Raw genomic sequence first — 23,893 nt, forward strand, 5'->3', positions numbered from 1 at the left:
GAGGAGCGAACTTCGAGTGCAAGGACGGAGATGGGCGGACACCGCTGTTGTGGGCTGCAATGAACGGCCGCGAGACCGTAGTCCGGCTGCTGCTCGAAAGAAGAGTCGACTTGGAGTGCAAGGACAGAGATGGGCGGACACCGCTGTTGTGGGCCGCACACTATCAAAACGACGTCGTGGTCCAGCAGTTACTCGACAAGGGAGCTGACCTCGAGTGCAAGGACAGAGATGGGCGGACACCGTTGTGGCGGGCTGCAATTAACGGGTGCGAGACCGTAGTCCGGCTGCTGCTCGACAGAGGAGCTGGCCTCGAGTGCAAGGACAGACATGGGTGGACACTGCTGTCGTGGGCTGTAGAATACGGGGACGAGGCCCTGGTCCAGTTGCTGCTCGATAGAGGAGCCGACCTCGAGTGCAAGGACAGAGATGGGCGGACACCGCTGTTGTGGGCTGTAGAATACGGGAATGAGGCCCTGGTCCAGTTGCTGCTCGATAGAGGAGCTGGCCTCGAGTGCAAGGACAGACATGGGTGGACACCGCTGTTGTGGGCTGTAGAATACGGGAATGAGGCTGTGGTCCAGCTCTTACTCGACAAGGGAGCTACGCACGATGGGTGGACACTGCTATGGTGGGCTACAATGCACGGGCACAAGGACGTGGCGAAGAAGCTACAGGAGCGACTGAAACTGGGCTTCAAGCCTCAATTTCCTTCTCCCAACCGCGAGAGCAGATTCGCGAACCCATCGAGGACCCTTCCGAGCGACAATTCGACCGGTGTAATCGAGAAGCCTTTTTGTCCACAGAACACCAAACCCTAGATAGCTAGGTTATATCAGTGTCATCACCATCGAGGAACAGAAGATTGAGAATATTACTCAGGTTGATTCCATTGCTGTCGAAGCTCAGTAGTAGACGAGCCGGGTGGTTTTTCCAGCGGTCAATATCATAGAGCTCGCAGAGGTCCGATCCGTGAACGTACAAATGTTTACGAGCAGGCCTAGATCGATACAACGCCATGTAGCTCTTCGTTCGTTGAGTGGTGGACAATTGGGGTTATGGGAGGATCACGCCCTACCATAGCCATACAGCCCCCTCACTTCAGTACTTATAAGACTGAGACTCATCTAGGCATACCTCCCTCTGACCGCTCTCTCTGACGCCCACTTCGAAATAAATTAGAGTTTGGATAAATCATACTCTTTGGCCTCGAACCTTCCTTCCTTACTTCGAGTACAGAGAGTTGCAGTCCTGATTCTCCAAATTACAGCATTCTGCCATGTCCAGAACCAGTGACTCGTCTGCCTTCCTCAAATTGCCCGATGAAGTGATCATTCAGACATCGGGCTTACTTGATTCACCTGCCCTCGCGCGAGTCTGCAGAAGGCTGAACCAATGCTATATACTGGAGGAAAGAAAAATCCTTTCCAATTACTTCGAAGTGGACCTCGGACCGGTTAGCTGGGGCCTTCCCAAAACGGCCCTCTCTTCCAGAAAGATACTGTGGAGATCCAGTGAGGGCTTCCTAGACTCGACGTCTCTTCCTCGTTTTCTGACGTTTTCTCATTTGGAACGAGGGTCTTCCTTTGGCGGAGGAGCTCTTCGAAACGGGGGTTTGTGGTGGAGTCGTCGCAGGTTACTCGAATCATTAACAAGTAATGACTACGACATACGTGCAATCCGAGCCGACGTATTGCTGCTGCAAGTCTACGGCCGGACATCTTCTGAAGCAGGTGAACAAGCCAAGAAACTCCTGTTCAGAGTCCGAAACCATCTTGCGAATGGCAACCAAATCGATTGTGATCTATGCAAGAAGAATCTACATCGCGAACTACATCTAAGAGGCAAAGATTGCGCTTGAGGAGCACAAGATGGACTTGTCATCACCATCCTCTGCCATTGGGAGTCAGAGCCTTTGTATGCATCCCGCGTTCATACAGCGAGCCCCGAGCGTGGGCGGAACTGGAGAAATTGTGCCTTGGCCTTCGAGCTGAAGATATCCTCAATCTTCAACTCAACCCCCGAATCGCCCGTGACTGCGTTGACGGCGTGCAACGGGAAAACCCTCACGTCCATCTGCCACAAGACTTGGGCCAGGGCAAAACGAAGCTCTCTCAGGGCGAGTAGACGTGCTGGGCAGGCTCGTGGCCCGTGTTGGAAAGGGGTATAGGCCCCTGGAGGGACATCGTGGTCGGTGGTTTTGAGGAATCTTTGCGGCTCAAAATGATCTGGGTTCGGGAAGAGGTTGTGACACCGATGAAGTGCATACTGACAGACTCCGACCTCTGTCCCTCGCGGCACGAGTCGCCCGTCGACCATGACGTCTCGCTCCACCTTCCGCCAGAGGCATCCTGGGACCGGGGGCGTGAGACGCATCGCCTCGTCGATCGACGCGATCAGGTACTCGCAGCGAGACAAGTTGTCGGTCTGAAAAATATCGTCCATGGAATCGAAAGTGGACCTGATCTCTCCGGTTACCCTCTTGTAAACCACGGCGTCGGTCGAAAGGTAGAAGAAGCAGGCGGCTAGAGCCACCGCGGTCGTGTCGCCGCCTGTCCCACATCAGTAATCTGTCTCTCGGGCCCACGTTTAGGGAGCGTATGGACCCACCGGCGCGCGCCAACATGACAGCTTCCTTCCTCACGACCTCCCCCTCGAAACTAAGACCGGTTTTTTCGTCTACGGCCTGTCGCATGGCCGCGACGATCCCGCCGCTGGCCGGGTGGTTCGTATCTCGCGAGTCAAAGAGTTCCGCCGCGATGGCGTCAAACCACTGGGATTCGTGGGCCATACCCGGGAAGAATCGGTCTCGAAACCCGAGCCAGTGGGCGACCTGAGACCTGAAGATCGTCGGCGAGGCCAGGCACAAATACATGTAGTGGTTGCCGTCGAGCAGCGCCTGTGCCAGCCAACGGTGTCGGCGAGACCCCATCATGTCCAAATGACGACCGTAAATCATCTGCATTATCATGTCCATCGTGTAGAAAAGACCTATCTCGTGTCAGGCGGGATATTGGGCCTGGGAATGAGGAAAATGCCATGATACTTCGCGAGGAGATGTCCACGGGAGCCGCCCATCCGTCGTGACCCAACTCCTGATCTCCCAGTAAGGTTCGAACAAAGGTTCGAGTGCATTGCCTGATATCCTCATCATGGCTAGTGATCGGACCTATCTTCAAGGCTGGCAGGATCATGCCTCGGAGGCGTTTGGCCTGGAACCGATCCGTGGTGGTGAACGTGTTATCTTCTTCGGGGTAGTACGGATGAGGACAGTATCCGTCACTCTTGCACAGGGCGTGGGAGCCGTTAGCTTGACCGTAGATATCTGACGGGCCCATCAGCGTTTCCTCAGGGCACAGGTCCAGGAGCTCTGCCTACCAAGGTTGGCCCTCGATGAACGAAAGCAGAGTCGTCCAGGTCCATACCGCACTACGTCCCCTAAACGCCGTTATCAGTTTGAGACGTCGTCGTTGCCTGGAAACCACTGACCGTGGCGCTCATGCAAGCGCTGAAGGTCTTGGTGGATGTCTTTCTTCCACGCGTGGTAGACGTTGTACAACGGCGAGATCTTGGCGAGCAGTGGACCGGGATACGGTGCCAGAGGGCTGAAGAATACCTGGTAGACCAAGAACCAGACGAGGCAGGCGAGACCCAGCCATATCAGCGAGTCCAACATGACGCCGTTGAAGGCAGACGAGGACGAAGCTCGACGGATATAACTAGAGTCTAGAGTTGGGAATGTCTCAGAACTCTGGTGCAGCAGGCTACGGCCAGGTGGGAGATGAGTCCCCCGGTGATATAGGGGGTGAGTGGTGTCCCTATTTATGAGTTGATTGGTCGCTTCCTATCTCGTCTGTCCGGATACCAGCGAATCATCGAGGATGCGTTGTCCCGGTTTGAGAGGGATCTCTAGCTAGATTTACCATTCGAGGGGAAGGAGGAATGGAGAGCTTCGGGCCTATGGGCGATTCGCGGACTGTCCTTGATCCTCTCGCCTCCCTGGCTCTCTGCCTATCCTCGCACAACCCAAGGCATTTGAAGTTCAGAGCCAGCGACTGCTACAGTGCCGTGAGTGTCACAGCCATAGCGTGGTGGCTCAGCCGCGACGCAGCACAGGCCGACAGATACATATGCCTCGTCGCCCGTATAACGGTGCAGGAAGTGTCTCATACACATATTCGGGACCACGCCGCCAAAGCCAACACCCCAAAAGCGGCAAGCACCTTTCATATTCAGACCGAGCGAGCACCCCATGGTGGCGATATCCAATCATGCTTGCGGCAACATCTCCTGGCGTTCTAACATCAGAACAGCCTTCCAAAGGCGGACCCGTCTTTGCCACGAACTGGTGACGGGTTGACTCAGGCGCTGATCTTCTAAGGCGTCCGCTCCCCCTCACCCCGGGGTGGAGGGAAGCTAATTTACACTGCTTCTGTTGTTCGCGTTTCCGGATACGGTCGTACGGTCGACGTGACGAGCCGCGATCAAGACAAGCGCACATGTCGCCTTTGCGGCTAAATTTGTTCGACAAGAGAATGAGGTGATGCTTACTTCTCATCGCCCTGCCACCCTGATTTAGCGCCAACTTAACTAATGAACTCAGAGTCAGGATATACGAGGGTGAGCCGGATGATCGCCGTTACAGCTATCTGATTTCACCGCTCGACGTGGACAACACCGGAGTCATAGTCACATTTCGCAAACAGGGCCTTCTGGGGAGGCCCCATCCTATACGGCCGTCCTTCCGTGATGACCCGAGTCGCTTGACCCCAACTGGCGTCCCCCACAAACGTGCACGGGCCATTCGCCGCCGAGATCTCAACATGGTCTATCGTGATCACGTTGCAATGATCGCAAGTGAAATCGGGCGACCCAACGCACCATACCCTTCCCAGGTCGTACCAAGTTCCGTCGGATGGAATCCACAGCTCATAAGTCTGAGAGCTCCCGGTGAGGACCACGTTCGTTCGCCAGGCGCCCGCAGCCATCCTGTGACAGATCCGCTCGTCAGAAGAAGCGCTGGGTTCGAGCGGGAGCACGTGGGGGCCCGTTGGTGTCATGAATGGGATACTCGCCGCACGGTCGAGTAGACAGGCCAGGCTCAGTAGAGGGAGGCGGATGAGCTTCATCTCGCTCCCAGATGGCGTTGGCGGCGGAGAGGAGTGGTTGATATGCACGACGGCGGGACAGTGGAAATACTGAATTGCTGGCGAAGTGATTTGGGCGGAGAAGGGATGTTATCGCGCTGCTTCGCCCGTACTGTACTTATTTCAAGTTTCGGCCTTCAAGGTGGCCCCATGCAACGGATGCGCTTAATACGTCGTCCCACCGCCACCACCAGCAATTTGGGGGTTCAACCGGTCACTCTAGACCGTGATACCTCTCGCCGGTTGCCATTCGCTCTATCGGGTGCCCTTGGTCCAGGGAAAGTCTGGTAGTCTGGTTCGCCCGGGGGGGGGGGGGGGGGGGGGGGGGGGGGGTGGGGGTGGGTGAGATTGGGTCCTAGGACCCGGACGGTCGCCTCGTGCTGCTATTGGGCTCGAGTGGTCTAGCGCACTGGAAGATCCGTGACTGGTTTGCTCTTTGCGAACTCGCTTCTTTCTGTGACTCGAGATTTTCCTGTCTCCTCTGACGCCAAGGTGGGTCTAATTGCATGGAATCCCCGTTCATCCCATGTTGGGAGATGTCGACGACGTTCTCTGGCCAACGAGGTGGGGCATAGCTGCTAACTACCAACGTTCTCGAAATCTCCGCACGGGGCGGGTTACCGAAAGTCTCGGGCGTTCGTCAATGCCTTTCCCTTTCCACACGCAGACCCCTGAATGTCGACTCGCCCGCTGGTATCACCACGAGTCACCGCAAGCCCTGGTCGCTCGGCGAAATTCGTCACCGATCCGACCTGAGGGGAACGACATTGCCTCCAGTGCCATCCGGCCGCAATAGGGTGGAACCATTTCTCCCTCAACCGCGGGGAATCGGCGACCTACAGCCCGTCTTCTGGGGAAGCGACCCTCTTTAAATTTACGGGGCAACCCTTGGAGTTGGACCCATTCGTAGCATATGTAGCACTGAGCGGCCTCGGTAACTTGAAATCCAATTGTAACATTGTCCGTTTCCGTGGTACTGTACAGTACCGGCGTAGACTGAAGTATTAGAAGGAAACCTAAAGATGCGTTGTTACAAATAGGCTTACTAAGTTACCGTCGCCATGTGGTCGACCTACGACCATTCAGGCACCAGCACTAGACAGGGAAAGCCACTAAAGGCCACGTGATTAAACTTCCTATTGGCCATGATGTAGGACGACGTAAAAGCCAGACGCGCCCCCGCTCGCCTATTATCTGTCTCAGCTGGAGGGCAAAACTGACGTGACGGATGTACTGTATCCTTAGAATATTGAAAGCCAGAAACGATATTGTAACAGTCGCGGAATTGTCGCGAGCTAATGCTGGCTTATCCCAAACGGAGAGTCAACAGGTCGCAGGAGCTTCGCTTTACCTTCCAACCCAAGGAGGGTCACGTGGTTAGGCAATAGTCACTAAAATCCCAAAATGTGCTCGGCGGTTCAAGCTTCTATGACACTACGTCATAGGCACAAATTCTCGTAGAAGCCACGAGTTCTAAAAACGTATACATTTTGTAAAATACCAAACTCTTTCGGCAACTTAGTTGAGCCGATTAGTGCTCTATGCATCGCGCTTTACTTATATAGGACTTCTCTAGGTCTTTATGGATCGAAATGTGGAGCTCAAAATAATTTTAAGGATGATCTAGGATGGCCCCTTCTGGCATCAGTAGGGCTGAAATGAAACTAGTGCGATAATAGGGAGGAGTGCTTATTGCTGTAGCGTAATACGGTACATCACAGGCTTCTTGTCACCAACACCTGTTCGATCGACGTAGCCCTTTTTCGAAACACCAAAAGACCTCACATTAGCGACCTGAGTAATACTGCACAGTACTTGACCGATCCTACCGTACAATTAACCATGTCGGCAAATCTAAAGGTGGCTTATCGTGATGGTCGCAACGAAGTGCAACATGTCAATCCGAACGTAACACCGATATAGTAAGCCTCACCCCAGCCTTGCCAATCAAGGCTCCTCCCTAATCTGCTCCAGCCCTGGCAGTGTGTATGATTTACTTCAAGTACCCAGAAACCCAGATTCGCGGTGCGTGTTCGTTATCAAGCTCCAGGACGGTCAAGGTCATGAGCATTTCTTCAGCATCGATGGAGCACTACAAAAGTGTGTGCGGATTCCTTAGTGAGTAACCTGCATTGGTCCCTTTCACGCTCGCTCTAATAACATTGGAGTGCCAGCGAGAAAGAGCCACCGTTGCCTAGATTGCAGGAATTCATATATCAACGGGAGGACGAAACCCAAATCCGACTAACGTGGTCATGGTATGCCTCCAATGTGGACAAGAAGACACACGTTCAGCTTGTCGAGAAATTGTAAGAACTAGATACAGTACCTCTTTTCCACTACAGCCACTAAATGGGAACACAGAGAGAAGCAGTGGTCAATAAGTTTGGACGAGAAACAGGCTTTTGAGGTGTTGCAATCGAACTACTTCTTGGATTTTTTGAGGTGGCCTTCTGGTTCGTCTTTACTCATGGTAAGGGCTGTGCATGGAAAAGATCTCCTAAGCTGGTATCCTACAACGCCAAAACGAGAAGAGGATGGGGGGTTCGCGAGGCCAAAGCAACAGGAAGATAAGATAGCCGCAGCTGCACGAGCCTGGCTCAATGGCTTGTGATAGATGGTGTTCTAACTTCTGCTCAACTTAGAGTTTGAAAATGTATCCTCGAAGTGTCCCCTTCCTCAGCTCCTCTTTGAGAACGTCAAGCCCTCAATTGCAATTGTTGTAGGTATAGCATGAAACGCCTCGACCCAATTGTAAGACGATGAGGGTTCGACGTTTGCGATCGAAGGAGACGGAGGGATTCAGAAGGTCTGACTACCCAGGCGAGAGATATTGGTGGTGGTAGGGTTATGGCTCTAGCTGACAGCAACAACGGTTTCTAGAAAGAAGTAAAGTTAGAGTGCTATAAATCTCGCGGAGAGCAACATGCATAGAAACACAACCACACACATATTTCATGCAGCTCCGGCCCAACACACTGACATTCTTCAGGTTGTCTCCGAATCTGACCTGCGACACCGACAGGGACGGACTGAGAGACCGTGTCTGTGTGAGATGTAGCTGTTTGTGGCGGTCTTGGCAGAATGATATCTTGCTGCAGTGGCACGGCCTCTGTGATCCGCGGTATTACACTAGGCGTGCTTGACTAGGACTCCTCTATGAACTCCTATTGATGCTAACTCGGCTGTTCTAGATCAAGGAGCTTCAAATATATATAGACAAGAGAACAGAGGCAATTTGAACATCACTTGGGGCATTCCTGAGAGCCCCTGGAGAGTTCTCCTAGAGAGACGTCCCATGAGGGAGTGTAGCTAGAACAGGGCCCTGAGGGCCTTATTCAGGCGCAAAGCTGCTACAAGTTGGTCCTTACCTACCCACAATGCGCCCCAAGTCTACTACCAAAGTCACGGATTGTGTTTCGCTGAGGTGCGCTGGTAGCCAATCGACTTCGCTCCGCAGGATCAGTCTGCCAAGCCTTCAGCACTCCCTGTTTTTCCGTCCACCCACAACAGTAGGCAAAAGAGCATATCATTGGCCGGGGGGAAGTTATTCTGGTCGCTGCTTGGGAGACGCCCTAATAGCGTATTGAAAACGTCTGTCTTTCTACGGCAGACGAAGAATGCGTGGCAGCTCGCCATACCAAGGTCGTCGAACGTGGCTTTACAGTTGTAAGCACTCCTCCCGCGCTCAATGAATCCCATGTACTCCGATGTTTCCGTCGACCGCCTTAGCTATTTCGGCCTGATTCGGCTTCTATACCATTCCCCCTCATCCGCACCCACAAAGAGAGTGGAATTCTACCTCAACTGCCAGGCAACCGCATGAGAAGGGACCCCTCACCCTTTTTGGCGGATACGGTCTAGCTGAGCACAGTGTGGAGCGTCGCGGAAGCGCCCATGCCACCGCAGCCACCGCTCGGGGCACCCTCGTGGATCCCGTAGCGAGCCCCCGGCTGCGATCCGTTCTCACAGTTGTGAAGGACGTAGTCGGTAGTGCAGGCAGTGCCCGTGGTGCACAAGAACACGCAAGTGTCCATGTCGGTCGTGCAGGCGGGACCGGCGATGCTCATCGGGTGGCCGTCCATATTGACTTCGCGGGAGACGTCGACCACGCCTTCCGCCCCGAAGGTGAATTCCCCCCAAGTGTTGGAGGCCTGGCCGTTGACCAGTCGGGTGTCCGCGTAGATGGCGACCCAGGCCCCGGAGGCTCCGTTGACGAAAGAGACCCAGAGGCTGGTGCCGGCGGGGAGGGATGCCGTCAGGGTAGGCTGTTTGACGTTGATCCACGAGCCTGCCGGTCCCCAGATGACGAGGATCAGGTCTTCGTCCGCCACATTGAGAAATTCGTTCCGGTACGGCCCGTCCTTCCCCAGCCAAGCCGCACCGTTGGGAGAGAAGGAGTTGACCCCGACCGAGGCGACACCCAGCGCCGACAGCTTGTGGACGTCCGCATCGGTGATCGCCGCGGTGCGGTTTCTGTGGAATCAGCCGGTTAGCCTGGTCGAGGTTGACTTGCGAGGAGCGCCGGCCTCACATGTAGCCACCAGAGTCACGGTGGTAGACATTATGACCCAAATTTCTGTGGACCGAGGCGGCCAGCGCTTGGCCACTGAGGAGTGAGACGAGCGCGAGGAATTGCATCGGGGAGCGCATCTGCACTTTCCTTGCTGTGCGTAAAAACGACGCCGAGTCCGAGGGTGGTGAACCGGGGACACGGGCGTCAGTCCACAGAGATACCCGTCATATAAGCGTCGAGCAGACCCAAGTCCGATGAGGGGTGGACGGCATTTCGAAGAGGGTTCCCTCCAATGGAGCGAGGGATGGACGAGGTCGAACAGGAAGGTTCTGGTGACAGGCTTTTTTTTTACCGAAACCACGGGAATGGAAGTCTCAGCTAGACGGGCGAGAGAAGAAGACGGGACCAAAAACGAGGGTACGTGGAAAGGGAAATGTGCCAACGAGAACAGCCACGGAAACGGGCCCTCGAAACTCGACATAAATACTGTTCCTTCCGGATACAGTACAAGTTGGGTTTCTTTCCTTACCAAATGCCAACGCCGCTACTTAGACACGCTTTCCAAGAGAGGGATAGCTGGCGCCTCTACGTTCGTGAATCATTAATTAGGTTGTTGTGAAATGCCTATCTAACACTCCTAGACATCTTTACAAATACTTTTTACAATATTTGACGAAAGAATGCGAAAGAGTGGAGTGAGCAACCTAAATGACGATTCGTAGCTAACTACGCTCTATATTCGGGCGAAGCGTACAGTACCTACTAGCTCCGGTGAAATAAAGTCGTAATGTGGTATGTACTGTAGGCTGGTTTCAGCACACGCGAGATCTACCCTTTGCAGAAGTCGTTTTCGTTGAGGTTTGGACCATCCGGCAACCGTTGCGCAAAATGCTGCCACGCTACGTCGCCCCGACACCGACGGAACTCAGTATTGATATACGAACCAATGCGATTCGAGGGTGCACCGTTCGCGACGACCATGTTCAGAGGCCACCTCTTCCACCAGTTCAGCCACCAGGGCTATCTTCGATCTTCCTCTCTGAGTCGCGAGTCATAGAAGCTTGGTCGATCTCGCACCAGCCGCTCCGCCGCCGCGGGTCGTCATAAGAAGGAGCTTCCTCCCCACCACATCCTTGCCTCAATCCCAAGTCTCTAGGAAAACCCCTTCCCCCCCCCGCTGCTGCATGGCCGTCATGAGGCCTTCACGTCTCTCACGCTTGTTCGTCCACCTCGTCGCGGTAGCCCCCTTCTACGCTGGGAGCTTGGCCGTCATCACCAAGAAGTCACTGAGTCTCGCTGCCGCCGATACGGTCGTCCATGTGGTGCTCAAAGGCGCCACTACCTACACCTGCGGTGTCCCTGCAGACGGCCTCCCCTACCAGTTCTCAAAACTCTCCTGCGGCTATGCCGACGACATCAACATTGGCAGCGTGGCCGTCACCGAAGACATGCGCTGCACTCTTCGGGGACACGACACGAACATTACTCTCGGACCGGACGATGTTGACAAAAACGCCACGCTGAAAACGCCCCAGTCCTTTGTCTCCGTGCGATGTGGGTTGCAAAATGAGAGAAATGTGTGACGCGTGATTGGTCCGCCCTGCCAGGCGAATCGACCTTGGGAGAGGACCCTCGGCGTTCAGGGGACGGAATGGGGGTTTGAGAGGAGCATGTCATGTTCTCTCCAAGGATGTAGTGGCTCGTGTTTTATTTGCTCACTAGTGTCGGCCAGTGTGACCTAAAATGAGAAAACACAGTTGACCCCAAGATTGCCCGGCCATAGTCGTCACATGAGCTAGATCAATCAAGTGACCTAAGCCAGTTAGAACGTTCAGACGATAGATGACCCAGAATCGAACCCATCCTTCGCCTTTGTCGACTACTGTGATCATAACTGGAGTGAGGGACTAGAGTTCCGGCTTGGCTAGTATGACCTGAGGCGTAACATGCGCTGACGACGATCTTCCCCCTCAATTTCGGCAAGCGACCGCTGATCATATACGACGAAGCCTGTGCAGCGGTGCACCCCAACACGGGGCGGAGAGCTTGAACATATCCATGAGGATCAAAAGGAGGAGCACCCAGTCGCCGCAGCATCCCGTTGACCACCAAAATAAGGAGCTTGAAGGAGGACTGCGAACCTCCAACTTCGTTGGCGCTCCGGGCACGTGGATTCCACGGCAGACACCACTCCCATTGGGCCTTTGGAACAGATTTATGTCTCGGACTCTCCATCGGGCGATTCTAGCCAGGGTGTTGACGTTCCGGAGGCCGTTCTCGTCTACCAAAAGCGGGGGTGGACTCTACTGAAGTAGACTGCAGCAATCTTTCTGCATATGAAGTGTATGGAATCTGAGACGCCACGACCGTACGTTCCGGGTTTCACTGGCAAGGCGAAGCATTGGAAAGATCAAAAGCGTCTGGGAGCTGGGTATTCCAGAGACTTTAGGCGCGGCAGACTCGGAAAAAACAGGATTTCGTACACTGATATATCATGAAGACAGGAAGATGACCTCCCACGCCTGGGGCCGGTTAAAGAGATGCGGACTTGGAAATCCATCAAGGGCTAAGAGAAACTACTGTCCTTGGAGATGGTTCTATATCTGGAGGGGTTGACTACGCGAGTCCACATCTCCACGACCTCCCGGCCGATCCCGCTCAGCGTTCCACCGTCGTTTCCGCGACGTTCGTTTTGGCCCCGCCAGGAGAAACTTCTGCCAGCAGGTTCCTGACTTCCATGGCCCTTCGGGCATGGTCGGAGGAGTTGACGAGGTGCTCCTGATTGAGCGGCGTCTGATTGCTTGTGTCACCGGGAACCGAATCGGAGTTCTGCGTGGAGGTCATGGGTGAGGCTGGCGCTCTACTCGGTGGGGAGGGGTATGCATAACTGCCACTACCGTCGGCACGCCCGTCATATGTACCATGGCGAGCACGAACGTTGGGGTGGGGAGACTGGGGCGCATGAGAAATCTTCTTGTGGGGGTCATCATCAGGATAGGGACGCTTGAGACCGACACATGCATCATACGGGGCAGGCAGTGCCTGCCCATGTGCATCGTAGGGTGCTCCGGCCGCGGGAGAGTACGGGAACGCCTGGTAAGGATATGGCTGGGGAGGATAATGGCTGTGGCGTGGCGCCGGAAGATAGCTGTACTGAGGTTGACCATGTGGGCCAGCAGGACCAAGTGGCTGTCCATGAGCACCATAGAGCACGGGCTGTTCTCCGTCACGGATGTAAGGCTGTTCTCCATTTTGGCGTGGGTGATTATCAGACCGACCAGCAACGGGGGCTCTCGCAACCCCAGGGCCATAGACAGCAGAAGCCGGAACAAAGACGGCCTGTGAGGAGACCGGGTGGAATAAGCATTGCTGGTTGAACCGAACACAATTCTGGCAACGGCCATCCGGAGAACTATCGTAGCCGGAACATCGAATCTGGAGAAGGAATATTAGTCCGTGGACTCACGATTAAAACCATCCATCACATACCTTTCTCTTTCGGCAGTACTTGCAGGCGATGGCGGCTCGCTGTCTCAGAGGAGCAGCACGGTGGAGGGGGCAATGCTGAGGAGCAATATAGTAGCCGGGATGTGGAGATATGGGTGGCAAGTAGTCTAGTTCTGTCCCGTTGTGAGGGTCCTTTCGATGTTAATTAAAAGAAGCCCAGCCTCGTCCTTGCACGCTTGCCAACTCACTGTCATCATAGGGGCCATGGAAGCAGCCACTCGTGGGTGCGGTTCCGGCTCTGGTTGAGCGGGAAAACCTACGTCCTGCTCTTCCCTTTTATTTTTTTTAAATCCACCGGGACCGAGAGTGGTTGATTTGCTTCAGGGACGGGAGCAGCTCCGAGGAAGCGAGTCGTCTTTCCACTGAACCTCGCGCTACGTGTTCTGCACCGACAACCTCCAAAGGGCGGGATCGGGTGGACACAGCGCCGAGGACGTATGTAAAACCAGAGGGTTTCTCTGAAAAGGGTGGGGAAAGGTGGGGAAATGTGAGAGTGGTTTCTCGCAGGAGTCGAGGAGGAGAGAATTTATACGCAGCGCTCTTTTCACATGGGCTTATATCGTAGCCATATCGGGCCCGAAAGCTTGCGCCTGCCACACGGGCTGGAAGGGGTTGACCCTGTTCACCGGTTCGGTCCAGGGCGAAATTCCCGCCTCCCCGCCCCTCCGAGAGAGACTCAGGACGTCGAGAAGCGTGTTCTTTCCTTCCGGTCAGGGCAAGAGCCGCGGTCGATTGGCCGACGGTATTGGCCAAGGCCGCCAGTAGGCTCCTCGAACCACCAATCAGCCCAAGTGGCCCGCTGGCTTTTCGCGGCTGCCCCTTTTGATCTCTTCAGAAACAGCTGCTGATCACGGTGTCCTTCGGACGTCTTCGGCCTCGCTCGATTGGAATGTGAGCGCGGCACGAAGCACTCGGTGGTCAATATCTCCCATCACAAGGCGCGGAACAGCCCGGTGTGAATTGGGTCCCCAGCATTATCGTCATCGAGGCTTGTCGGCGTGATTGATCCACAGACTGGCCAACCCAATGGAACACCCCCATCCCCCCAACGCAGCAAACCAGTCGCCGCCATGCGACCCGCCCTTTGATTCTTGACCTGCGAGGCGGTTAGCCCCTCGTCGAGGATGTCCTGTCAAGCGTACAGTACCCGAGTTTCAAGAGTCGCAACTTCATTGGAGGGGCCAACAGGACAGTAAGATCTGACGGAGCCGACCACGCCTTTCACTGAAGATCGCCCATAGGTTTCACAGATTTGCCTCGCGGCGGAGTGGTAGGGTCCACCCCTTCCCTGGCTCCGTCAAACCGCGGCGCCTCTCCCAACGGTCCACAGGATGGTGGGAGAATTGAATTTGCGACCAACGGGAGGCAGATTCGACCCGGTTTCCGACCACCTTTCGACTTGGCGATGCAATTGGCGGACCCGCGAGACACTCGGTCATACACAACCCTGACCGAATTGGTCCTTCAGCGACGCGTCGAGCCAGCGATCCGCGCTCAAGACACTTTCCGAGGAGTGACCCGCTTCTATCTACGTCCTTGTCGTCGTTGCCCAAATCAAATCATTCGGTTTTCGTGTGGTCAAAACCGAGCCCCGAGATTGGGGTATCTATGAGGAGCACGTGACTACTAAAAACTTCATTGGTCACCATCGAGCTGCATTTTAATTGGCCAGCGCCTTTTTCCCCGATGCTTGTGATTGGCTGCTTGTTTGGGTCGAGTTGGCCAACCAGCCGGGACTAGATCCTGTACTCCATTTACTGAGGCCCTCCAGGAGCTTCATTTCTCCCCGGTGCATCTGTCGGCTTTCACATCGAAGGCCGTTTGTCCAGGCCAGGGTCGTACCGCTTAGGGAGGATCAACGGATTCATGGAAGGTGCAGGACCAGGCTCCTGCAAAACAAAAGAGCCTTTTGATCCATCAAGGTGACACTACGGTGGTGGTTGGAGTGCTCGCAACAAGCTATCGGCAAACAATGTTAGGGGGCGAGATTAATTGGACCACAGCAGACGATCAACTGCTGGACGGGGGGACAGGTCAACCCCTCCTTAGCCACTGTACAGTATGAAGAACGCCCTAGAAGTAAACGTCGTTAATACCACGGAGCAAATTAGTAGCCTAGTTGACTGGCTCGCCTTCCGCCATGCACCGCCGGTCCCATACTCACCAACTGTGTACATCGATCTCGAAGGCGTAGACCTCTGCCGCGAAGGCTCCCTTTCCATCCTCACACTCCTGATCATACGGGGATTCCGACCAGACGGGTCCATCTCATCGACGTACCTATTTTAGGTGCGCAAGCGTTTAATACTTCAGGGGTTGAAGGGAAGACGCTAAAAGATATTCTTCAGGACGAAAAGATTCCCAAGGTCTTCTTCGACGTTCGCAACAATTCAGATGTCCTATTTGCCCATTTTGGCGTGGCGTTGCAGGGTGTGGAGGATGTTCAGCTGATGGAGAGTGCTACGAGGAGGACAATGGCATCGAGGAAGTTCTCGAGTGGCCTGGCTAAATGCGTTGAGGAGAATGTATTCGTGTCGCTCGGTGACAGGAAGTAAAAGGAGAAAGGTGAGCGATTGTTCAAAACGGAAAATGGCGGTTTGTATGAAGTTTTCTACTAGCGCCCGATCCTCGAGGATATTATTTCTTACTGTGTTGGTGACGTTCAGTACGTACCTCCCTGAGTTGCGCGATAGGTTTTGGAAAACACAGACCTTTCGGTGGCGAGACCTAGCCAATGAAGAATCTATGAAGCGCGTCTCAGCGTCTCACAAACCGGAGTTAGACGGCGAAGACAAGTAATATATATTAAAGATGTGCTGTCAATCATAATTCCGTAGTGTAATCCTCTTTACTGGTACAGTCGCCATCGTTTAAACATCTACTGAAAAAGTGCGGAGCTTGCGACAAAGGGGAGACCTTTTCCCTACTATAAAAATTACCACAGCAAAGACGGTGCCAGCTTGTATAATCTCGCCTTCAACCGCCCTACCCTTCTATGCGCACGTCTGGAATAAAAATCTTCGTCCGCTCTCGATACTTTCTGAACCATTGCGACTCTTTATTTAGCTCCCGGAAGGAACTTTCCGCCAGAGATTTAAGAAACTCCAATTGAGATCTTTTCAAATTGTTCGCGGACATCCACATCAGTGGCGACCTAAATCCACTCATCCCATGATTTACAAGCTCGACACCGTACCCGACTATCACCTCTCAAGCATTTGGCACGCATCACATCCCTGAGCTTAGCGCCGTGCCGTGTACCTTGCCAGAGCTGCCAGTGTTCTTCGTATGACCTGCTGTCAAGTTCACAAAGCACCTCTGAGAGGTCACCCATCGGTGCTTCCTGGGCATCTAATGTCACTACGTCACGATACCAACCGCAGGTCACAACGCAGTCGTCCATCAAGCACAGATGTCTAATATCAACCTTAATTGGAACGACCCCGGGGATACCTGTGAGCCTCATAAGCTTCCATGATTCGTCGACATGAACACTGTGTTCATGTCCACGTGGTAAGATTCCTATAGTGCGATCAGGGCTGACGCCACATCCAGAATCCCCAGATCTCATATTCTAGCCGTAATACCAGGCCACTTAAAAACACATCCCAAGTTGTGTTACCGCGCCCATTGAATAGTCCCCACGAGAATCTCTTCTTTTGTAGCAGCGGTGAAATAAGAGAGGCGTCAGGCCATTCAGTTGGGACTTGTAGCAGGTCGATAGTCATGATTCTCTGCAGTGTCGGAGAATTTGTGACCACTGATCGGAAGATTTCGTTCACAGACTGCACCACAAAGATATCCTGCCAAGGGAGGTGCAGTAGAATTGCTTCGATTAAGTCTGGAGTGACAAAGACTTGGGTTGCAGCAACGCTTCCAGAGACTGTCGCAGCGGAAGCCAAAAAGGATGCACCCATTGTTCTTTGTTTATAGCGTTTAGTGTTCGAAGGCTTGAACAGCCAAGTTTTAGTAAATGGTCGTCAAACGCGAGTGCTAAGCATTGTCTCACAAGGAAGGAAGAATTTCTCGATCAGTAGGTCTGCAAACGAATTCCAAGTGCGCAGAATAATCATATACAGTCCGCGGCGGGAGCGGGCCTTCTGGGCGGGCTCACCGTGTGCTGAAGTCTGGCGAATCAAAACGCCTCGTCTACGTGCATAATGCCTTCTAGGCTGACCTTATTGGGGTCCGGACGCAAGGCTTTAACATTTCGCTCTTCAAGTATGACTCAAGTAGTAGTTCACACTCTCCGCTTGTTCTGGAGAATGCGGACGAACAGGGTGTCTCAACAAGGTCTACACGATGGCAGAAGGTCGAGGTTGTCGAGGTGTCGTCTTTGCCCCTCATGCTTGGCACACTAATTCCGCATTAGGCAACAAACAATTAGTTCTCATCTCGTTGGCATCCTCGAAACCTCACCACCCACTTCCATATCTCGAGCGGTCGCCAACCCGATCATGCGAAGGCGATTTCACCTGCTAATTAACTGCGCCGGAGGTAATCAGTCGAACGATGTCAATAATCTCAAGAGAATTCCTAGGTGTCGGTCGTGGACCTCGATTCGCGTCCTGTTCCATTCTCGACATCGCAAACCGTGTCGCAAGTGCTGTTATCCCACTACCACGATCCTACCCCTCCTTCTCGACTGCAGAAAAAATGTCGACCCTTCCTCCTTGGGCCTCCTCGAGCTCACCTTTTCCCTTGGGTGGCCTCAACCATCTCTTTCCCCAACACCGTGACCATCACTTCTTCTTCGCCAAACTTGGGAGCCATCCTTGAGTGACCATCGAACATGGTTCAATCGCTCCCTGCAACCCCCGAGCGACAACAGAATGGACCGCCTCATCGACCAGACTGGCCAACCTCCATCGGGCACACGGGCTGGAACTGCAATGGATCTGGGCCAGACCAGACGGCGTTCCTCACCGCCATCTCGGATGCCATTGATGAGTTGCGACGTGGTCGCCCCGAACGGTATGAAGAGAAGAAGGCGGAGAAACAAGATGATATTCTGAGACGATTTGGCGACATCCTCCCAGAGGCTTTGACGCTTAGAAGGGCGATAGAGATGTGGTTCGACATGGCCTCCTGGTGTCGTGGCCGCCCAACGCGCAGGAAACGCCGACGGGATCTCTCCGATCTGGACACTCGTCCCACCAAGCAGGTCCGAAGAACGCGGCCGCACTTCTCCGGCCGTGAAGCGTCGGCTCTTGAAATCGATTGCGAAGAGTCGTCAGCCTACGAACGGACCACGAGCGATACCAACGAACCGACCAGGGACGACGCGAGTTCCGACGGAGAAACCGCAAGAGCCTCCACATATGAACTGACGACAGACAAAAGGGGTCCCCCAAGCAGCGCCGCTATAGTGGGAGACTGCAGGCGTCACGCTATCAGGGCAGAAGCCCGGCCTTCAAGGATTGCGGACGCCACCCCTACCCATAAAAGACAGTCGTCCCACCACAAATCAAAGCGTGCGACACAAATTCGAGCCAGCTACTGTAGCCGGCTGACATCCGAGACGGGCGAACCCGTGATCGACATATCTCCATCTCCAGATCCCCATATCTCTCCAGGTCGGCGCTCGGGACGCCATGGCCACGACGGAACCGTCCCCTCGAGGCCCCAACAGGCAGATGGCGGACGTTTCCAGGGTCCGGCAGACCACGTGACCGTGGGTGTCACACGCGGTTTGAGCGTACAATCTGCCGACGGGGTGGTGAGCATTGGCAGGGCAAGGACCCCCCGTTCTTCCCACGGAGGTACTCGTGTGCGCCGCTCCCCGGGTCAGTCCCCACCTGATCATGCACGACGGTCCCCTATCGTCATATCATCCGATTCCGACGACCCCCTTCCACGGCGAAACGAGGCCGCCGGCAGAAGGCGTCGCGAAGACTTGACGAGGCTGGATGACAACGCCATGCGCCGTTGGACGCCACCAGATCTCCACATGGGCATTCGCATCGAACCCGGCCTGAACTTTTCCGGTGGGATCCGCGACGGTGACACCCTTGAGGTCAACGTGGGGAACAATGAGTTCCACGCAAGAGCCTTCGGAACCCTGCCAAACATCACCCTCCCGGAGATACGTGCCCTGCCGATGGACACATTCTGTCTTCGGGTCCGAGGCATCGACCGCCCCCTCCTCCCGCTCCAGTTTCTCATCGCCCTGCGGGTGGTGGAGAAGCAAGACGAATGTGGATTGTGCGTCAACGCGTCCACAGCGGGCTTGGGGAAAACCACCATGACGTGGGTACGGTTCTGGTACCACGCAAGCGTCCGGGACTGTCGCCTCGACATTGAAAACAGCATCCATAGGGGAGACGGTACCCGCCACTTGGCCCCGAATTCCCACCGTCCGGACGACGTGTGCCCCACTCAAGATCAATGGAATGTCGTGTGTCCCTGCAACGAATGGAGCCCTACCGCGAAGGTGAAAATCCGCAAAGGGGCCTTTTTGGTGGTAGCACCCCGGTATTTACTGGGAGCGTGGGAGCAAGAGTTTCAGGCTATGTTCGGAAGCAACGGACGCGCCAAGATCTACGTCCAGCATCCAAATTTTCCCTCGCAATTGAACGAATCGATCCTTGTCAGAGGCGGAGGGAGTCAATCCCGCCCCCTGCCCGAGGAGATTGAGACATACCCGCTGCACTGGGTGGCCGTGGTGACATCTCCCGCGAGCTTCCGGTCACACGTCGGAGATCGAGGCGTCATCACCTGGAGGGAAGTGTCCTGGGATGAACCACATCTCCACGTTTCCACCGACAGCAACAATCATGTTTGGATGCGAGGTCTAAACAAGCATCAATTGCTCAAACCCTCCATCACCCTCAACACCGCCTCCGTCTTCGGGCGCGGCCCTCGGATGCTGTCACCCTGGCTTCTGCACGCCCGCCGCTTCAGCGGTGAACGATTATGGAAGGGCAACAAAAAGTATGCCTGGTACTGGGCTCCTGTGAACCGGGACTCGGGGCTCCCCGTCTACTGGGAGCGCTTAGAACAGAAATGGGTGGAGCTAACCAAAGACATCGAGAAGGCCACCGATACCGGCCCCGACCCTCGACGGGACGAACTCCGCATCCGACAACTCGGCCGCATGGCGGCGGACTTCGTGGTGCGATACGACGAGTCCCGAGCCCAGATCTGCGGCAAAGTCGCGGTTCGATTCTGCAACGTCCACATGTTTTCTGTGGTGGTCGAAGTCAAAGACCCCGACTTCTTCAAGCAGATGGCCGACGGCTTTGCCGAGGTACGGCGCAAGCTCAGAGAAAAACATTTAAAAGACTTCCAGGAATGGACGGCGCGTGGCTCGCCGCGGCAGCAAAAGCCGACCATCCACTTGTGGGACCTCTGCCAGGCGGCTCAACAGCAGGACATCTACGAATTTGCGCCACAGCTCACGAAACGTCTCCTCCAGGTCCCACAGTACAGGCCCACATATATGACGCTTATAAAGGAAGGCTGGATTCACAAACCGACCTCATCCGTTTTTTACGAAGCGATCGTCGATGGTCCGGCCACCGGGAGATTTGCCTGGATCGAGAAGTTTTTCAAGCAGTTGTCCAAGCTTCGTGATGGACGAAACCAGATCCCGAAGGTCGCTTTCTTCTCGAACAACCCGTTCATCGCGTGGTGTGTCAACCTCTTTTGCGCGTACAAACTCCAGAAGCGAGTTGCCTACGTCCATGCCGGTTTGAACATGCGAAAACGCGGACAGATCGTGCATGGGTTCAACCGGAGATCGAACGACGACGATGGGATTCCTATCCCGGATGATTATCGCAACACGGACTGCTTTGTTGCCTCTAGTGGCTGCGCCGGCGTCGGCCTCAATCTCCTCGAGTGCGCATATCAGGTGCAGGTCGACATCATGCCGAACGCGGACACGCAGTTCCAGGTCGCGTGTCGCCTCCGCCGCCTTAACCAGAAAGCCACGGACGTCTACCTGTACCGACTACGTACCCAAGGCGGAAAGGTCGGCGAGGTGAAGGCCAACGCGATCGACAGGCAAGCAGACATTCTCCAGCTCCTGTTTGACGGTGACATGTAAGGGTGATACTTCTTCAATGTCAACGCATCCCTCTTCCTCCGAGAGCGAAGGGTGCGTGCAAATATTGGCGCGACCCGGGTCGTGTGCCCCACCGTCGCATTCTTCTCCCGCTGTGTGACGGGAAGGGATTTTTTACAGTCTTGTGTTTCGTCGTCATCATCTGCCGTTTCGCCTTCGTCAATATCACTGCTCGCCCATGGAAGCCGAGCTCATACTCGACGGGACTCCATGGATGGATAAAACCGTCGGCAATGCAATTTCAAGGCGATCGAGGACGTGACCTAACACGTTTTCCTATGCATACACACTACGGGATCCGGTAAGGCGTCCGTAATGCCCAAGCTTGGCCGGCCGGATGATAAGGTACGCCTTGGGCAACAAGTGGAGAGGCCTCTTACGCTTGAGACTAGTCCGGCAAGGATGTTTGTTACGGTACTTACCAAATTTAGAGATACCACAACCGAATTAGGTTTATTGTGAGCCGGCAAAAAAACAAAAGTCGTTAATCTAGCTCTTAAAGGGAAAGGCGCGGCGCACTGATGCGTTAATTTTACGGAGGATCGACCTCGAACTCTATGGTAATAGCCAAGGGCGCGCGTGGGCTTTGGCGGAAATCATGCCGACGATGAACGTGTCCAGCAATTAGAGGTGCTGCTCCCCAAAACTTCGTCACACTCTCGCCAGGATGAAACGGGGAGGGCTTGAAATGACAAAGTGGGACGAGGGTCACAGCTAGAGTATGAAAGATAGGTCTTCAAGCGGACTGATTCACTAGCAAATACTGTGGAAAATAATATACACACGTTTTCAATTGCGGCCTCGGGTCTGCTTATACTTAAAATTATTTTGAGCTCCACATTTCAATCCACAAAGGCCCAGAGAAACCCTAAAGTGTGATGCATATTGCACCAATCGGCTTAACTAAAATGCCGAGAGAGTCTCGAATTTTACAAGACGTGTACCGATATTAATACAACTAAAACTCGTGGCTCCTAGGATCAGTTAATAGTGGCAAGAATTTGTCTCTATGTCGCAATGTCGCAGAGGCTTGAACCGACCAAATTTTGGGATTTTATCTATTGCCAACCAACGTGACCCTCGTTTGGTTAGAAGGTAAAGCGAAGTTATTTAGTGCTGGTGCTAGTGCCTGAATGGTCGTAGGTCGACCACGTGGCGGCATCTTAGGTTTTCTTCTACACCGACACCACGAAATTATCGCGGCTTCGCCTGCTGGGGAGATGGGTGATGTTACAGTTGAATTTCAAGTTACCGAGGCCGCTCAGTGCTTCATATGCTACGAATGGTTCCAACTCCAAGGGCTGGCCCGTAAATTTAAATGCGCATGTCCTCACTTACTCCACAAAGAATATCTACAATGCGTAGTCGTTAACACCGATCACTGCCCAACTTGCAGGACGCCATTCACTTCTATGGATCCCGGATCTCTTCTCTTAAGGGCCGCATCGAAAGGTGATCTTCTAAAAGTCCAACAACTACTGGAATCAGGCACGGATATTTCCACCCGTGGGACCTTACCGCCAAACTGCGCTGATGCTAGCCGGGAAAGGGGGGCACCAAAAAGTCGTGAAAGAACTTATTCGAAATGGTGCTTCGGTCCTCGACCGAGATTTAGACGAACAGACCTGCCTATTCTATGCAGCTAAGAATGGTTAGACAGCACAAGTTGAACATTTTCTAGCAGAAGGTGCTGATATCTCGGCAGTGGATAAGAAAGGCAGATCTATCTTACATTACATATGCTGTTCAGTCCAATCCTCAGTGTATTAAACTTCTCTTTGAGAGAAGAGCACCTCACTCAACTTTCGATCAAGATATGAAATCTCCACTTGATTTCGCAGAAAGCCAAGGTGCATCGTTCGCAATTCTAAATCTATTAAAACGGTACGGTGCTACTACTGGGCGTGTTGCATGGCGAAGATGGGTCGGATTCCCAAAGAGACAAAGTCGATACATTATACCAAATCGCTCTACAATTCAGACGGAGACACCCAAGTAGTCAAGACATTATACGGGCATCTAGGATGAGCCTCGAATGACCCATCATTACTACACTCTAGAATCAACAGACGTTTTAATTGCGGCTTCGTGTCTGCTTATACTGGCTTGAAATTATTTGAGCTCCACATGTCGATCCACCAAGACCCCCAGGCATCTACATTTAAGTAAAGTGTGAAGAGGAATTAGGAATTGACCTCTACTGCGTGGCGTCGTAGGCGCAAACTCCTGCCACTTTTAAGTAGCGAAGCCGCCATTGAAAATGTGTGTACTGTAATATAAGTTACAGAGGTTTTCAATTGCAGCTTCGGGTCTACACACTCAAAAAAAATTCGGGTCCCACATTTGATCCGTGTTGCCTAGTATATAGGCTTTATATGGTGCACTCTATTTTGTGTCGCCAATCAGCAAGAACTCTATTTAAGTCACCTGCTGTATCTTACACTAGCATACAATGACGTGTTCGTGGTGGCCAACTCTAAAAGTGGCAAGAGATTCCTGATACATCGACCTCCTTCCGAGAAAAGTGTCACGGCATTTCGGACTTGCTCCATTGACCCAAATACCCTGCATAGCGCAGCGCGAATCAAAATGCGCCACGTTCGGTCATCAAGGATTGCAGTGACGAGAGCAGTCTTCCGAGGGAGAACCTCACGATTT

At 53.8% G+C, this 23,893-nt stretch overlaps 7 protein-coding genes across 7 annotated transcripts; 2 read left to right on the forward strand and 5 right to left on the reverse strand.

Moving 5' to 3' along the window:
* Window positions 1-59: 59 nt before the first annotated feature.
* A1O9_12954 (uncharacterized protein) lies at window positions 60-818 on the forward strand (the record flags this gene model as incomplete). The annotated part of the gene is made up of 1 exon (XM_013398113.1): window positions 60-818. The coding sequence occupies one exon, from the start codon at window positions 60-62 to the stop codon at window positions 816-818; it is 759 nt and encodes a 252-aa protein (XP_013253567.1).
* Window positions 819-1,929: 1,111 nt separating this feature from the next.
* On the reverse strand, window positions 1,930-2,974 carry A1O9_12955 (uncharacterized protein; the record flags this gene model as incomplete). Its single annotated transcript, XM_013398114.1, has 2 exons — window positions 1,930-2,549; window positions 2,608-2,974. 2 exons carry the CDS (start codon window positions 2,972-2,974, stop codon window positions 1,930-1,932), a joined length of 987 nt encoding a protein of 328 aa, XP_013253568.1.
* Window positions 2,975-3,448: 474 nt separating this feature from the next.
* Window positions 3,449-3,673, reverse strand: A1O9_12956 (uncharacterized protein; the record flags this gene model as incomplete). Its single annotated transcript, XM_013398115.1, has 1 exon — window positions 3,449-3,673. The coding sequence occupies one exon, from the start codon at window positions 3,671-3,673 to the stop codon at window positions 3,449-3,451; it is 225 nt and encodes a 74-aa protein (XP_013253569.1).
* Window positions 3,674-4,682: 1,009 nt separating this feature from the next.
* A1O9_12957 (uncharacterized protein) lies at window positions 4,683-4,982 on the reverse strand (the record flags this gene model as incomplete). The annotated part of the gene is made up of 1 exon (XM_013398116.1): window positions 4,683-4,982. A coding segment is annotated over one exon (300 nt), but the record flags the coding sequence as incomplete, so codon positions are not given.
* A 4,022-nt stretch (window positions 4,983-9,004) lies between these two features.
* On the reverse strand, window positions 9,005-9,785 carry A1O9_12958 (uncharacterized protein; the record flags this gene model as incomplete). The annotated part of the gene is made up of 2 exons (XM_013398117.1): window positions 9,005-9,620; window positions 9,679-9,785. 2 exons carry the CDS (start codon window positions 9,783-9,785, stop codon window positions 9,005-9,007), a joined length of 723 nt encoding a protein of 240 aa, XP_013253571.1.
* A 2,533-nt stretch (window positions 9,786-12,318) lies between these two features.
* On the reverse strand, window positions 12,319-13,373 carry A1O9_12959 (uncharacterized protein; the record flags this gene model as incomplete). The annotated part of the gene is made up of 3 exons (XM_013398118.1): window positions 12,319-13,095; window positions 13,150-13,299; window positions 13,356-13,373. The coding sequence occupies 3 exons, from the start codon at window positions 13,371-13,373 to the stop codon at window positions 12,319-12,321; spliced, it is 945 nt and encodes a 314-aa protein (XP_013253572.1).
* Window positions 13,374-15,324: 1,951 nt separating this feature from the next.
* On the forward strand, window positions 15,325-15,704 carry A1O9_12960 (uncharacterized protein; the record flags this gene model as incomplete). The annotated part of the gene is made up of 1 exon (XM_013398119.1): window positions 15,325-15,704. A coding segment is annotated over one exon (380 nt), but the record flags the coding sequence as incomplete, so codon positions are not given.
* Window positions 15,705-23,893: the final 8,189 nt, after the last annotated feature.

The sequence above is a fragment of the Exophiala aquamarina genome (assembly GCF_000709125.1).
Source record: "Exophiala aquamarina CBS 119918 chromosome Unknown aczIA-supercont1.36, whole genome shotgun sequence".
Lineage (NCBI taxonomy): Eukaryota > Fungi > Ascomycota > Eurotiomycetes > Chaetothyriales > Herpotrichiellaceae > Exophiala > Exophiala aquamarina.